Source organism: Gracilinanus agilis, chromosome 4 (genome assembly GCF_016433145.1).
Source record: "Gracilinanus agilis isolate LMUSP501 chromosome 4, AgileGrace, whole genome shotgun sequence".
NCBI classification, from domain to species: domain Eukaryota; kingdom Metazoa; phylum Chordata; class Mammalia; order Didelphimorphia; family Didelphidae; genus Gracilinanus; species Gracilinanus agilis.
In genome coordinates this window covers 165,867,313-165,880,637 of record NC_058133.1, presented here as the reverse complement: position 1 = coordinate 165,880,637, position 13,325 = coordinate 165,867,313, and the positions used below count along the sequence as shown (strand labels likewise).

Here is a 13,325-nt window from a genome sequence, read left to right as displayed (position 1 = left end):
TGTGGGGGGGAGGGGCAGCAATCGGGGAGGGACTGTGTGTGGATGTGTTGGGGGAAGAGTACTTTGGAGGGCATCCTAACTTCCTAGTTTTAGAGCAGAAGGGACCATTTGAGGTTAAATGTGGTGGGGACAGGGCAGTTTGGAGAGAGGATCCAACTCCCCCAGGGAGTTGCCTTTCTTCCTGCTTGTGTGGGTAGTGCCAGCCAATCTGTTCCTAGCTCCAAGAGACCTCTGAAGTCTCCCTTTTAACCATGGAGGTTAGCCATCAGGTTCCCCAGGCCTTCTGGCAATGTTGCCTATCCCCAGGATCCCAGTTGAACTAGGGTTAAAAATCCATCACTGTGTCCATTTTATTTCCCTGTATTTGTTTCTTGTTTGTTTTTACTTGTGCATTAGTGTTTGGGACTGTGGGCAAGTTGTACTCTTTCTCCTCAGGCTGAGCTGGGCAGTCTGAAGGATGCTGGAGAGTCCATGACAGAAGCAGTCAGTGCTTGTGGACTGGATCCCTGGTACCATGGCCCTAGACCATGCAGGCAATGTGGAGGAGCTGTATGAGCTGCAGGATGAGCTGGGCAGGTGAAATGGGCTTTGAGGCTGGTGCCCTGTCCCTGGACCAAAGAGGATGTCTGGCTTCCTGGCTGGAAGCCCAGCTTCTTAGGTTCTATATAGGTGACCCTTGCCTGGTTGTTGTCTCCTTATTCTTCTGGCTTTATCACATACCACACTCTCCTACCCTCTATTCCACTCAGTGAGCTACTCATTGCCCTGTGGAAATGCCATACTCATTTTTGAATTTGATTTTTACTTAGGCTGACCCCCACATCTGAAATGAATGAATGAGTGAATGTCCTTCCTTATCCCTAACCACTCTCAACTTAACCAAGACAATCATTTTGAACCAGTTCAGGTTCCATGTTTCTTTATCATCTCAGCTTGAAGTTAACTTTTCATTTCTTTGCTTTCCTAGAAAACTTATCTTCTACAAAGCTCCTTTGGTACTTATCATATACTGCCTTATTTTAGTTATATTTTTGTATGTGTAAAAATTGTTCAAAAAATTTATCAAGGTGTTTGCAAGAAATTAATTTTATTAAAAGTCACGATTGTTACAAATATTTCAATGAATAATTATTTTTCTATATAATCTCATAGATTCAGACACTTGTTATAATATGGTATGATAGTTCTCCAACAGATGGAAAGAATCTTTAAGACAGGATTATTATGTCTTATATGTCTTTATATCCCCCAAAGATTCTATTGAAGGATTGTGGACAATCAGTTTGTTGATTGAATTATGAGTGATTGTTGGAGAATGAAGGATTAGATCTTAGAAATTCTCTTCTGATAGGGTCTTCTTGACCCTAAACCTCTAATCTACAGCAGGTCCTTTGCACAAGGTTACTCAGTAGACAGTAAATGACTATTTGTTAGTTTGATATGGCTCTGTTGGGGCCAGAACCTTGACCTTTCTCCTTCTCCTCCCAAATCTATCTGGACATCCAGATATTAAAATCTTTTCTTTTTCCAAAATAGGTGCTTTGAAGTGATTAAGACTTAAGAACCTAGACCCCAGATTGCCCTCTTCAACCTGCTTAGCTGCATTTTGTGGTGACCTTTAGGAGGTTGTGTGGTACCACTTTGTGCATTTATTTATTCAATAAGTAAATCAATGTCTAAGCATAATAGTTCACCTATAGTAGGTGCTTAAAGTTTGTTGAATTGATTCCTGAGCTCATTATACTCTGTAGTTGAAAAGCTTATAGAAAGGTAGCACATCAAAACTGAAAAGAGAAAAAACAAAACTGAAAGAGACCCAAAAGATTTAAGTGAGTTCCCCAAGGTCACACAACTAGTTAGTGGCAAACCAAGCTATAAATATCTGACCTCTTGATTGACTACTAGTTCACTATCAGATGCATAAAACATGATCCCAGCTCTCAAGGAACCTCAAGTTAGTAGCTGCCATAAGTAAGACATGTACAAATAACTGTAATACAGGGCAGTACACAAGTGCCTTGTGAGTGTTAACAACAAAAATCATAAAGGAATTGAGTGGAGGGAAGGGCAAATTTTTGCTAGGAAAAGTCAGGAAGTCTGAATGAAGGAGGTGGCATCTAAATTGGGCCTTGAAGGATGGATAGAGGTTTTTTGATGGTTATAGAGGGAACTGCATGAGCAAAGGCAAGAAAACCCAAGGATACATTTGAGGAACATTGATTAGACCACTTTGGTGTCTCTTGCCCCACCCCCTCTTACTCCTTCAGTGGGCAATTTTCGACAGTCCGTCGCTGCCTGGAACGGTCCTCAGGGACATATTTTGCGGCCAAATTCATCAAAATACGGAGGAAGAAAGGGAGCCGATTAGGGTTAGACCGTAAGGTGGCACGTCAAGAAGTGGACATCCTGCAGCAGCTGCGACACCCTCACATCATGAAGTTGCATGACCTGTTTGTCTGCCAGCTCCAGATGGTGCTGGTGTTGGAACTGTGAGTGTCCTTTGGGGTGGGTGTGGGAGACATGCTTCCTCAAATGGGGGATGGAAGCCTGAGGGCTAAGGGAACTTAAGGGCCTGAGGAGATAATAGGCTCCCTGAGAGTTGGAGGAAGTGAAGAGGCTCTTGGAATTGGAATCCTGGTAAATTTTGAATCCAGTACTGGGGGTTTGTCAGTAAAGGAGAGAATAGGGATTGAGAGGTTTTGAGGTGAGAGAATAAAGGGAGTTCTTGGAAGAAAGTTCTAGTGATTTGAAGAGGGGAGGGATCTGGATCTGGGAATATTCCAAGGAAGTCAAAGGAATTAAAGGAACATAGGGAAGCTTAAAGAAAAATTAGAAATGACTAGGTCTTGGAGGTCATCTGGAATCCTGGTTTTCAAATAAAATTATAAACATTATTAAAAAACTATAATTATAAAATCATAGAATATTGGGGGCCTGAGGAGGCCTTGTGAAATCTAGTTTGCTGCCTACCTAGATTCATTCTTCTTGCAGGGTCGAGGGAGGCGAATTATTTGACTCTGTGGCTGAGAAGGAGTCATTATCAGAGCCTCAAGCCTCAGACTTCCTGATACAGATCTTGGACGCATTGGCTTATATGCATTCCTTGAACATCGCCCACTTTGACCTCAAGGTAGTGACTCCTGGTGACCACATATATAGTATTATAAGTGTCTTGGATTAGGAACCCTTGTCTCTTAAGTTAAAAAGTTCAACATTCATTCATTCATGTCACTTTCCTGTTCAGAAACGTTCAGTGACTTCCTTCTGGGCTCATAGGACCATAGACTTAGAATTGGAAAGGACCTTAGAGGTCACCTAAATATTATTTATAGGATTAGATACAAGTTCCTCAGAGTAACATAGAAGATTTTCTACCATCTAGAACCAATTACCTTTCCAAGAACATTATTTCCTTTCATACCATCTTAAATTCTTGTTCAAGTGATCTATTATTGATTCCTTGATATTAGATCCTTGATCTTGTTCTTTCATTTCCTCCTTTGTTGTTCATGAGAGAGAAGGAACTCCATTTCTCCTCAGTCTTTTTTCAAGATTCAGCTTCATTTCCCATCTCTTTCATGTTACCTTCCCTGATCTTCCAGTGAAAAGTCATGTTTTTCCCTCCATATTTTTAGATCACTTTGTCACATTTCTCCTTTGCCCTGTAGTGCTTTATCCTGGACTGTACTTATTGGTGTACATATCAGTATGCATAACCTTCCCTCCCAGGGAATTATAAACTCTTTGAGGGAAGGGATTATTATTTTTCATCTTTGTATCTCCTTACTTAGTACAATACTTTGCACATAGTAGGAACTGCTTAAGAAAATGTCCAGTTGAATTTTTGAACACCTGTTGTATTTAAGGGAAAACAATAGATGCCAAGATATAGTCCTTGCCTGGAATTTGTTTTAGAATCCAGTTGAATTAGAACAGGGATTCTTAACCTTTTTTGTGTCATAGTCTGGTGACTATAGCCTATGGAAGTCCAGTGAAACCTATAGATCCATTCCCAGAATAATTTAAAAAAAATATGAAGGAAATGCTAAATTTGAATCTGGAGGCTAGTAGAATTAGAGATTTAATTTCTTCCCCATCCAAGTTCATAGAACCATTTAAATCTGTCCACAGGCCCCAGGTTAAGAATTCCTAGACTAAAGAATCTCTAAGATTCATGACAACTTAACATTCTGTCACATTGCCTTGCATATATTAGGTGCTTAATAATTATCATATAGGTTATGATATATTATCTAGGCAATGAAGACATATGTATAATACTAGGCTATGTGTGATAAGTGATCATATATATTATTATACATAATATATATTATTATGATATGATATGATTTATGATGTAAATGGTTTATAAGCTGAGTGCTGTAGAAATACAGAAGAAGGAAGCCTTACTTTGCAGAAAGTAATTAAGGCAGGCTTTATGGAAGAATATCTGAACTGGGTATAAGTTGCTAAGAGGCAGATTTGGGTTTAATAAAGGGAGAAACTTTTTAAGAACTAGAACTCTGAATATGAAATAGGCTGCCTTGGGAGATAATAGATTTCTTTTTTTAAAAGAAAGCTAAATGATCACATATTGGGAAAGTTGCAGAAGTGATTCCTGTTCAGATATGAGTTGGACTATATGTCCTCTGAGGTCCTTTTCTACCCTGAGATTACGTTATTCTGAGTCTTTACAAATGCTTAGGAATTTGGTGAAAATGACAGAGAAGGGTACTCCAGAAAGAGAGAGCAACATGAGCAACGGTGTGGGAATGAGAAATCTAGGGATTTTAGAAGAGGAAGAAGATTCATCTATGATATCTAAATAAGATACTGTATAAGATGGTATTTAAAATGAGATTTCTGGATTATGCTTTAAGATAAAGAAAAAATGTACTCTTAGTATGGGATGGTATACAATTGAAGTCTGCTGGTAAAATATAGACTAGAGTCTTTGAAATCTGATCAAAAAGGCTTTTAAACTGAGGAGTGAGAGAAAACAGCCTACATATAAATCAGTTATGACAGAATAGCAGCTGCAACATAGGAGTTAAGCAAACAAGCGTTATTAAATGCCTACTATCCAGTACAGAGCTCCACTAGTGCATAGCAGACAAATACAAGAAAAGGGCCAGCAAATAAAACCCATGGCTTCTGAAGTCTAAATACAAATATATAATGTATGGGTTAAAAAAAAAAGGGAGCTAGAAAAACTAATGTAAGGAAGTCTATTTGCTCTTATAAGAAATATTACTGAGTCTTGTTGGGATGGGATTTATGGCTGTAATATGGGACTATGGAAAGGAATATATTTTTCTAATACTTCAATCAATCTATGATCTTATTAATGTTCTTCCAGTGTTCAGACTGAACAACAATTATGCCTTCTTATCTTATGTGACTCTTGTCCATGTTGTTCCATAAAGTCCTTCATGGGAGGTCTACCCTACATGTTGGAGGCCTTCTTCTAGCTCTTCAAACATTATATGAGTACCAGTGTGCCACTTAGGATGTCCATCTTTTAAAAAAAAGTTTTATTGATGCCTTTTGTTTTTAAAATCAATGTCATTTTCAGAAATATGTGCTCTTAAACACCTAGTGAACCTTCCCTTATAACAAAGAAAAAGAATCGAGCAAAATGAACGATAGAGTGGCTATGTCTGACAGCATTCTGCACCTGTAATCCTACCTCTCTAAAGAAATGGGGAAGGTGCATTTCTTCATCTCTTCCAGGGCCAAAAGTTCTTCTGTTATCTTTTGCTTCTGATATATTACTAGCCCCCTTGTTTCTGAACATATATCTCCTGAATGATATATTTTATGCCACTTTTTTCATGAAAGTAAACATTGGTAATATGCTACAATCTGGTGATCCATGATTTTCAATCTCAGAGCATCATTGAAAGAATATTGAGGTTTAAAAATGGATTTTTGTTTCAGGGAGCAATTTGGGATTGTAGAAATGTTGCAGTTTCCCAAAAGCAATCTAGTTCAGTCTTCCTCCAGTTCAGTTTTAGGTTCAGCTCATTATTTTTAGTGTTTGTCCAGATATATATGTTGATGAATCAAATCAATAAGCTCTGTTCAACTGCCTATTTCATCCACTTAACTTTTCCTATGTGGATTGTTAGTCTGTGCTTGTGAGTGTTTGTAGATCTCATTTAGGTAGCTCTGTGGTATATCCAGGGCTGGATAGAAGCAGCACAATAGCATGAGTGGGTTGGACTAGATGACCTTTAATGTCCCTTCCAGTTCTAAATCTATGATCCTGTAATCCTCCAACAGGAGCATCTGGAGGACCTAACAATCTATAGGGAATACCTTTTCCATTTGGATTCTGCACTAGACATCTTCCATGACAGTCGCAAACACCTTTGGTGAGCATATGTCTCCCTTTTTTATGTCTTGCTTGATATTGATAATCAGCATTATCAAACAGAATTCTCTATTGTTGCGCCTATCAAGGAATCAACATGTTGTTAGAATAGAGCCTTTAAGGTTGCAATTTGATCTACTGAATCAAATGCTTTTATTTAAAATAGTCAACAAACAATAAGCACAGTGGGATCTTGTTTTTTGTTCACTTTTTAGTCAATTGCATTACTTTGAAGATGTGCCTTATAATAAAGTATTGTTTGCAATAACCTACTTGTTCTCTTCTAATATATTCATCAAGGAAACCTTTGATCTATATGTAGATCATTCTCCTAAAATTTTATAGAGATGAGAAACTGGGTATTTAGGTTAATAGTTATTGCTGTCCTCTCAGTGACCATTTTGGGGTAGTAATACCATCTATGATTCCCACCCACCCCCGATTGTTTGATATCTTCCCTTCTTGACAATATCTTCAGATAGCTTGAGAATTAATACCTCAATCCCCTCAAAACTGGGTCTCCTCCAGTATAAACTTCCTTTATCGATACTTGGCCTAGTCTACACTATTCTTTTCCATCTGTCTTAGTTTAGTGCCATTCCCATTCCCTTTCCCATTTCCTTTTTTTTTTTTTAAAGTACACTAGAGACTGAAATGTTAGAGTCTAAAGATATAAATCATGGCATAGTAGATAGAAAGGAAGATTTGCTGTAAGGTCCTAGTTCTTATATATAATGGTTGTGTGACCCTAGGTATGCCACTTAATCTCCTTGTGCCTCAGGCATCTATCTTAAGGTGCTTGTTGTATTAAGGAGGCAGTATGATATAGTGAATGAAACAAATCCTGACTGATTGTAAGACACTTAACCTCCCTGGGTCTCAGTTCCTTATCTGTAAAATGAGAGGATTGAAACAGATGCCATTGATATCTCTTCTAGCTTTATACCTATGATGTCACTGTCATTGATGAGGAAAATTGTTTGAAATGCTAACAGATTTGATCTATTTTTCTTATGTTGTCCTTCATCTTTAAATGTATTTGATCTGGTATAATCTTGCTTAATTGGGTCTCACACCAAGCTTTCTACAGTAAAATATGCCTTATTCATTTGTTCATTCAGTAAACATTTATTGTGAACCAGGTATTTGCTAAGCATTGAATAAGAGTATATAAGTAAATGACGGTGGCATTATATATTAAGAATGCATGCTTAGTGAATTGAGAGCCAGGCCTAGAGATGGGAGGTTCTAGGTTCAACAATACATAGTATTGATTCTAAGGTGGAAGGTAAGGATTACTTAAAAAAAAAAGAATATGCTTATATTATGAAATGATAGAAGAGGTAGGCATACCTTTGAGAGTATCCGAATAAAGATAAACAGAGGAAGAAACAGAAGTAATATTGTCTTACTAGTATTCCATTGTCTTATTTATTTTATCTATGGAATTTAGGAATCAAATGATAAACTTAACTTGGATGCATGACATAGTAGTGATAGAGTGATAGAAGACTTCATTACGTATGTTTCAAAAATAGAGCAGCCGATAAATTCTTAGGCTGTCTTAATGAAAATTTCAATCTACAAAAAGTAGAGAAAGCAATATAGGGAACTTACATGTGCTACCTGATTCTGACTAAGAAGGAAGAAATGGTTAGTGAAGTAGAAATTAGATCCTTGGGGAATGTATGATCATTGTATGAGAATTTGTGATAAGAAAGGAGAGGAAAACTGGGGATAATCTAATATTACATACCCTATATTTGGGTCAGACATTTAAAACTTTCAGAGAAAGGGTTGGTAGAAATCTTTAACTTAAAATCTATCTGGTGACATAAGCCCAAGAAGGGCAAGATGCTTGCAAGAATGAAATTCGTAAGACAGAAACTATTTTGATGAAGAAGAAAAGGGGGAGCAGCCTAAAGAGAACCTTTTGGTTACAGATAGAACTTTTTGGTTACAGATAGAACTCATAAACCAACTTAGATTTAAAAAAGAAATAGATAACAGTAGAAGAGTAGAAGGAAGCAGTATAGCTCATCAGCTCTTCTCCTTACCACTTGGCTCATTGGTGATTATCATGTGATTCACCCCCTTGATGCCATTGCTCAAAATTGGATCACCAGAGAAGGAGGGACATTGGTCTTAGCCACTAGGGTGAGGAAAAGAGCCTCAGCACAGCTCCAAAGAAAAAAGTCTTAGTATGGGTTACCAGGAAGAAAAAGGCCTCAATACTGGAAGATGGGTGACTTTAGACTCTGGAATAAAGGAAAAGACCTCAGTTTGCTTTCCAGAGGAGGGGAGACCTTAAAGCCCCAAATAGGAAAAAAAAGACAAAGACAAAGTTATCATGATGCCAGAAATACCCAAGAAATAAATTCAGAAGAGGAGAATAACTTCAAAATATCTACAAGCATAACCTCAAAAGGAAGTAGTTTTCTCACAAGATTGGTTAGAAATGAAATAAAAGTGATAGAGAAAAGAATTAGAAAAGAAATGGAAGCTATGGAAAAGACTTATAAAGAGAATTGGCTTAATACAAGAGGTAAAAAATCTTAGCCAAGTATTTTGTAAAAAGCCAAGATTTTGTAAAAGTTAGAAGAGACCAAATAGAAGTTGGTGACTCTAGGATACAAGAAGAAATATTAAAATCAAAAGATTAAAAAGAAGGAAATGTAAGATGTCTCATAGCAAAAACAAATGAACTGGAAAATAGATCAAGGAGAAATAACTTAAGAATTACTGAACTAATTCAAAGGCACCATCAAAAAAATATCCTGAATTTCAAGAAATTATACAATGAAATTGCTCAAGTGTATTCAAACAAGAAGGCAAGGTGAAGACATAAAGAATCCATAAGTTACTTCCTGAAAGAAATCCCCAAATGGAAACTTCAGGGATATGATTGCCAAAATGTGAAGGATCCATATCAAAGAAAAAATACTGGCAGCAAAGAGAAAAAAAATTGAAGAACCAAGATGCTATAGTCTCCAAAAGGCAAAAGATAATGATCTATAACCAAGAATGACACACTTGGCAAAATAGCATAATTATATAAAAGGGGGAAATTACCTACAAAGAAATATAGGAGTTCCAAGAAATCTTGAGGAAGAAAGACTAGAGTGAAATAGACTAGAAAGACTAGAGTGAAATAGAAACTTAAAAATAAGAATATAAGAGTCAAGAGAAACTTTTAAGAAGGCAAATAAAACTGATCAGAAAGATTTTATAAAGAGAAACTGTTTACTTAATAATGGGGATAGGGAATGATGCAAGAATCCCTTCAGAACCCAAATGTTGCCAAATGTAGAAGGAATCAAATGAAATAGAGAGATTAGGAATAGTTTTGCCAGGTTTTGATGATTTGAAAGAAGAAAGCCATTGAGGAACTTATTTCACCTAATCAGGTTGTGCACATTGAAATCTATACAAAAGTAGAGGAATGAGTCTGGGAGGAGATGATTCTTGAAACTCATTTTTATCTGAACTGGTTAAAAGAGTAGAACACATATAGTTTTTTCAGCTTGACAGAGAAATATGAGGCAAGAGAAAGGGAAAGGGGATATATAAGAAAGAGGATAGATTTGGGTAGGTTTTAGTCAAAAACAAATCCTAAACTTGGGAGACAAGGGAATCATGAAGAGCAATTAAGAAAGAAAGAGGTTGTAAAATAAAGCAAGATTGGTGGAGCAAAGAAAGGAAAAAATATAAGAATAGTATGGAAGGAAATAAACAACAATCATAACTGTAAATGTGAATGGGATGGACACACCCATAAAATAGAAAAGGATAGCAGAATGGAATAGAAAGCAGAATCAAATATGTTTACAAGAAACACACTTGAAACATAAAGAGTTAAAAATAAATCAGTGGGACAAAACTACATTATTCTTCAGCTGAACTATAAAAAGTAGGAATAGCAGTCATGATTTCAGACAAGGCCACAGCATAATTAGGAAAAAAAAAAGAGATAAACATGGAAACTACTTTTGTTGAAAGGTACCAAAAAACCCCAAATTATTTCTGTATTTAACATATGTGTACCAACTGGCATAGGAAAAGCTAAAGGAATCAGAGTGAGAAATATACAATAAAACTACAATAATGGTGGATCTCAATATACTCCTCAGAGAGTTAGGCAGTTCAAACAAAAAGGTAAATAAGTTAAGAACCTGAATAGAATTTTTTAAAAATTGGAAGTGATAGATTTCTGTTAATTATTGAATGGGAATAAAAAAATAAACATTTCTCAGCTATTCATAATACTTCTACAAAAATTGTCCATCAGGGCATTAAGGCATCACAAATGCAGAAAAACAATAATATTAAACATATTCTTTGCTCAACTACAACATGATAAAAATTATGTTAGATAAAAGTTTCATTGAAGAATATTAAATACAACATAATAAAAATTATGTTAGATAAAAGTCATTGAAGAATATTAATTAAATAACAGTCTATTAAAGAAAGAACAATTCCATTAATATGCAAATTATTTGCAAAAACAAAACAAAGCAAAAGAAGGAATCCTATCAACTTCCTTCTATGATGCAAACATTATCTTGATTCCTAAACTAGAGAGAGTCAAAACAAAGAAAACTATAGACTAATATTCCTAATGAACATTGAGACAAAATTTTAAAATAAAATACTAGCAAAGAGGCTACAATGTTATATCACAAAGTTGATAACACTATTATCAGATCGACTTCATACTAGGAATTCAGTGTTGGTTTCATATTAGGAAAATGCTGAACATAATTTGCCATATTAATTTAAAAAAGCAAAAATAACTTCATTGCCAATAAAAGCTTTCTTGGCAGAATACAATACTTATTTCTCAAAAAAAAAAAAAGACAACCCTAGTAACTGAAGGAATAACTGAACCTTTCCTTAACATGACAAATAATATATATCTAGCATTATATATGTAATGAAGATAAATTCTAGAATTCTTTCCATTAAGATCAGAAGTGAAAGACGAGTGTTCATTGTCATCACTTCTATTTAACATAGAACTATAGATGATAACTATAAACATATAGGTAAACATATATATAAACATATAGAACTATAGATGATAGATATAAAAGAAATTTAGGGAACATGTCTAGGCAAAGAAGAAATAAAATTATTGCTTTTTGCAGGAGATATGATACTATACTTAAAGAAGCCTAGAGAGTCAACTGAAAATTAATTGAAATAATTTCAACAAAGTTGCAGGTTAAAAAAGAAATCCTCACAAATCATTAGCCTTTCTATATAATATAATCTAGCAGGAAGCAAAAGATAAATTCTATTTAAAATAACTACAGAATGTATAAAATACTTGGAAGTTTAACTACTGACATATAAGGATTATGTGAATCTTAACTAAAAACATTTGCAAAAATATATTCATAAACAATTGGAGAAATATTAATTGTTCAAGGTTAAACTGAAAGAAACACTATAAAATAATAGTATTGCTTAAATTAATTTACTTATTCATTGCATAACAAACTACCATTATTTTACAATAGTTATATTACTTTAATAGAACTAGAAAAAACTATAAAATAGTCTGGAGGAACAAAAGGTTAAGGATCTCAAGGGAAATAGTGAGGAAAAGTGGGAAGGAAGGGGATCCAGCAGTAGCAGATTTCAAATTATACTTCAGAATAGTAATAATTGAAACAGTTTGGTGCTGGTTTTAAAAATAGATTGATCAGTAAAAAGGAATGTTCAGTGAACCCAATAAACTATTGGGGTAAGGACTCACAGGTTGGCAAATAACTGCTGGGGAAACTGGATAGCAGTATGGCAGAAATGCTATCTAGACCATACCTCACACATGTACCATGATAAGTTCCAAATGTGCCATGGGATCAAGATACAAATGACAAATTAGAGGAACAACAAAGAAATTACATTTCAGACCTATGGATTAGGGGAGGAGAGAGAGGATCACAAAAGATAGACAATTTACATTACATAAAATTAAAAAGGTTTTGCACAAACAAGTCTAATACAGCCAAATCTAGAAGGAAAACAGATAATTGGGGAAATAATCTTTGTAGTAAGTTTTAGATAGTTTAATTTTCAAGATAAATAAATAACTGATTTGAATTTATAAGAATTAGTCATTCCCAATTGATAAATGGTCAAAGGATATGAACAGACTTCTCAAAGAAACTCAAGCTATTTATAGGCGTATGGAAAAATGCTCCAAATCACAAATGAAAGCAACTCTGAGTCTATACTTCATTCCCATCAGATTGACCAAAAAAAAAATGTTGGAAGAGTTATGGAAAAACACCATTGATTCGCTGTTGGTGGAATTTGTCTAGCCGTTCTAGAAAGCAATTTGAAATTATGCTCTATTTGATTGTTTAGAAACTTAGATCCAGAATACCTCAAAGAGATCAAAGAAAGAGTGAAAGGTCTTATATGTACAAAAATATACCAACTTTTTGGCAACAGCAATGAAATGGAAACTAATGTGGGTATCCATCAATTGGGGAATGGCTCAACAAACTGTTATATGAATGTAAAGAAATACTATTGTTCTGTAATAAACAATGAAGTGTATAGTTTGTGATACTTGAGAAGACTTATTTGAGTTGATGCAGGGTAAGGTGAGTAGAACCAGGAAAACAATTTATAATGTTTCAACACCAATATTGTAAAAATGACTAATTCTGAAAGACTTAAGAATTCTGATTAAGGTAATGATCAGTTTTGATTCCAGAGGATTAATAATGAACAATACTGTTCACTTAATGACAGAGAGGTGATAGATTGAGAAAGCAGAATGATAAACATATTTTTGGACATGTCCAATGTAGGAATTTGTTTTGCTTTAATATGATTATATGATGCAAGGGTTTTTCATTCACACCCCACACCGTGTGTGTGTGTGTGTGTGTGTGTGTGTGTGTGTGTGTGTGTGTGTGTGTGTGTGTGT

The 13,325-nt window shown here is 35.2% G+C and overlaps 1 protein-coding gene across 1 annotated transcript in view; it reads left to right on the top strand.

Moving 5' to 3' along the window:
* The first annotated feature begins 514 nt into the window (after positions 1–514).
* LOC123244874 (death-associated protein kinase 2-like) overlaps positions 515–13,325 on the top strand; it is a 19,330-nt gene continuing 6,519 nt past the window's right edge. The window contains exons 1-3 of the mRNA XM_044673518.1: positions 515–576; positions 2,268–2,489; positions 2,992–3,130. Of these exons, the coding sequence (XP_044529453.1) occupies positions 515–576; positions 2,268–2,489; positions 2,992–3,130 (423 nt within the window). The remainder of the gene's footprint in view (positions 577–2,267; positions 2,490–2,991; positions 3,131–13,325) is intronic.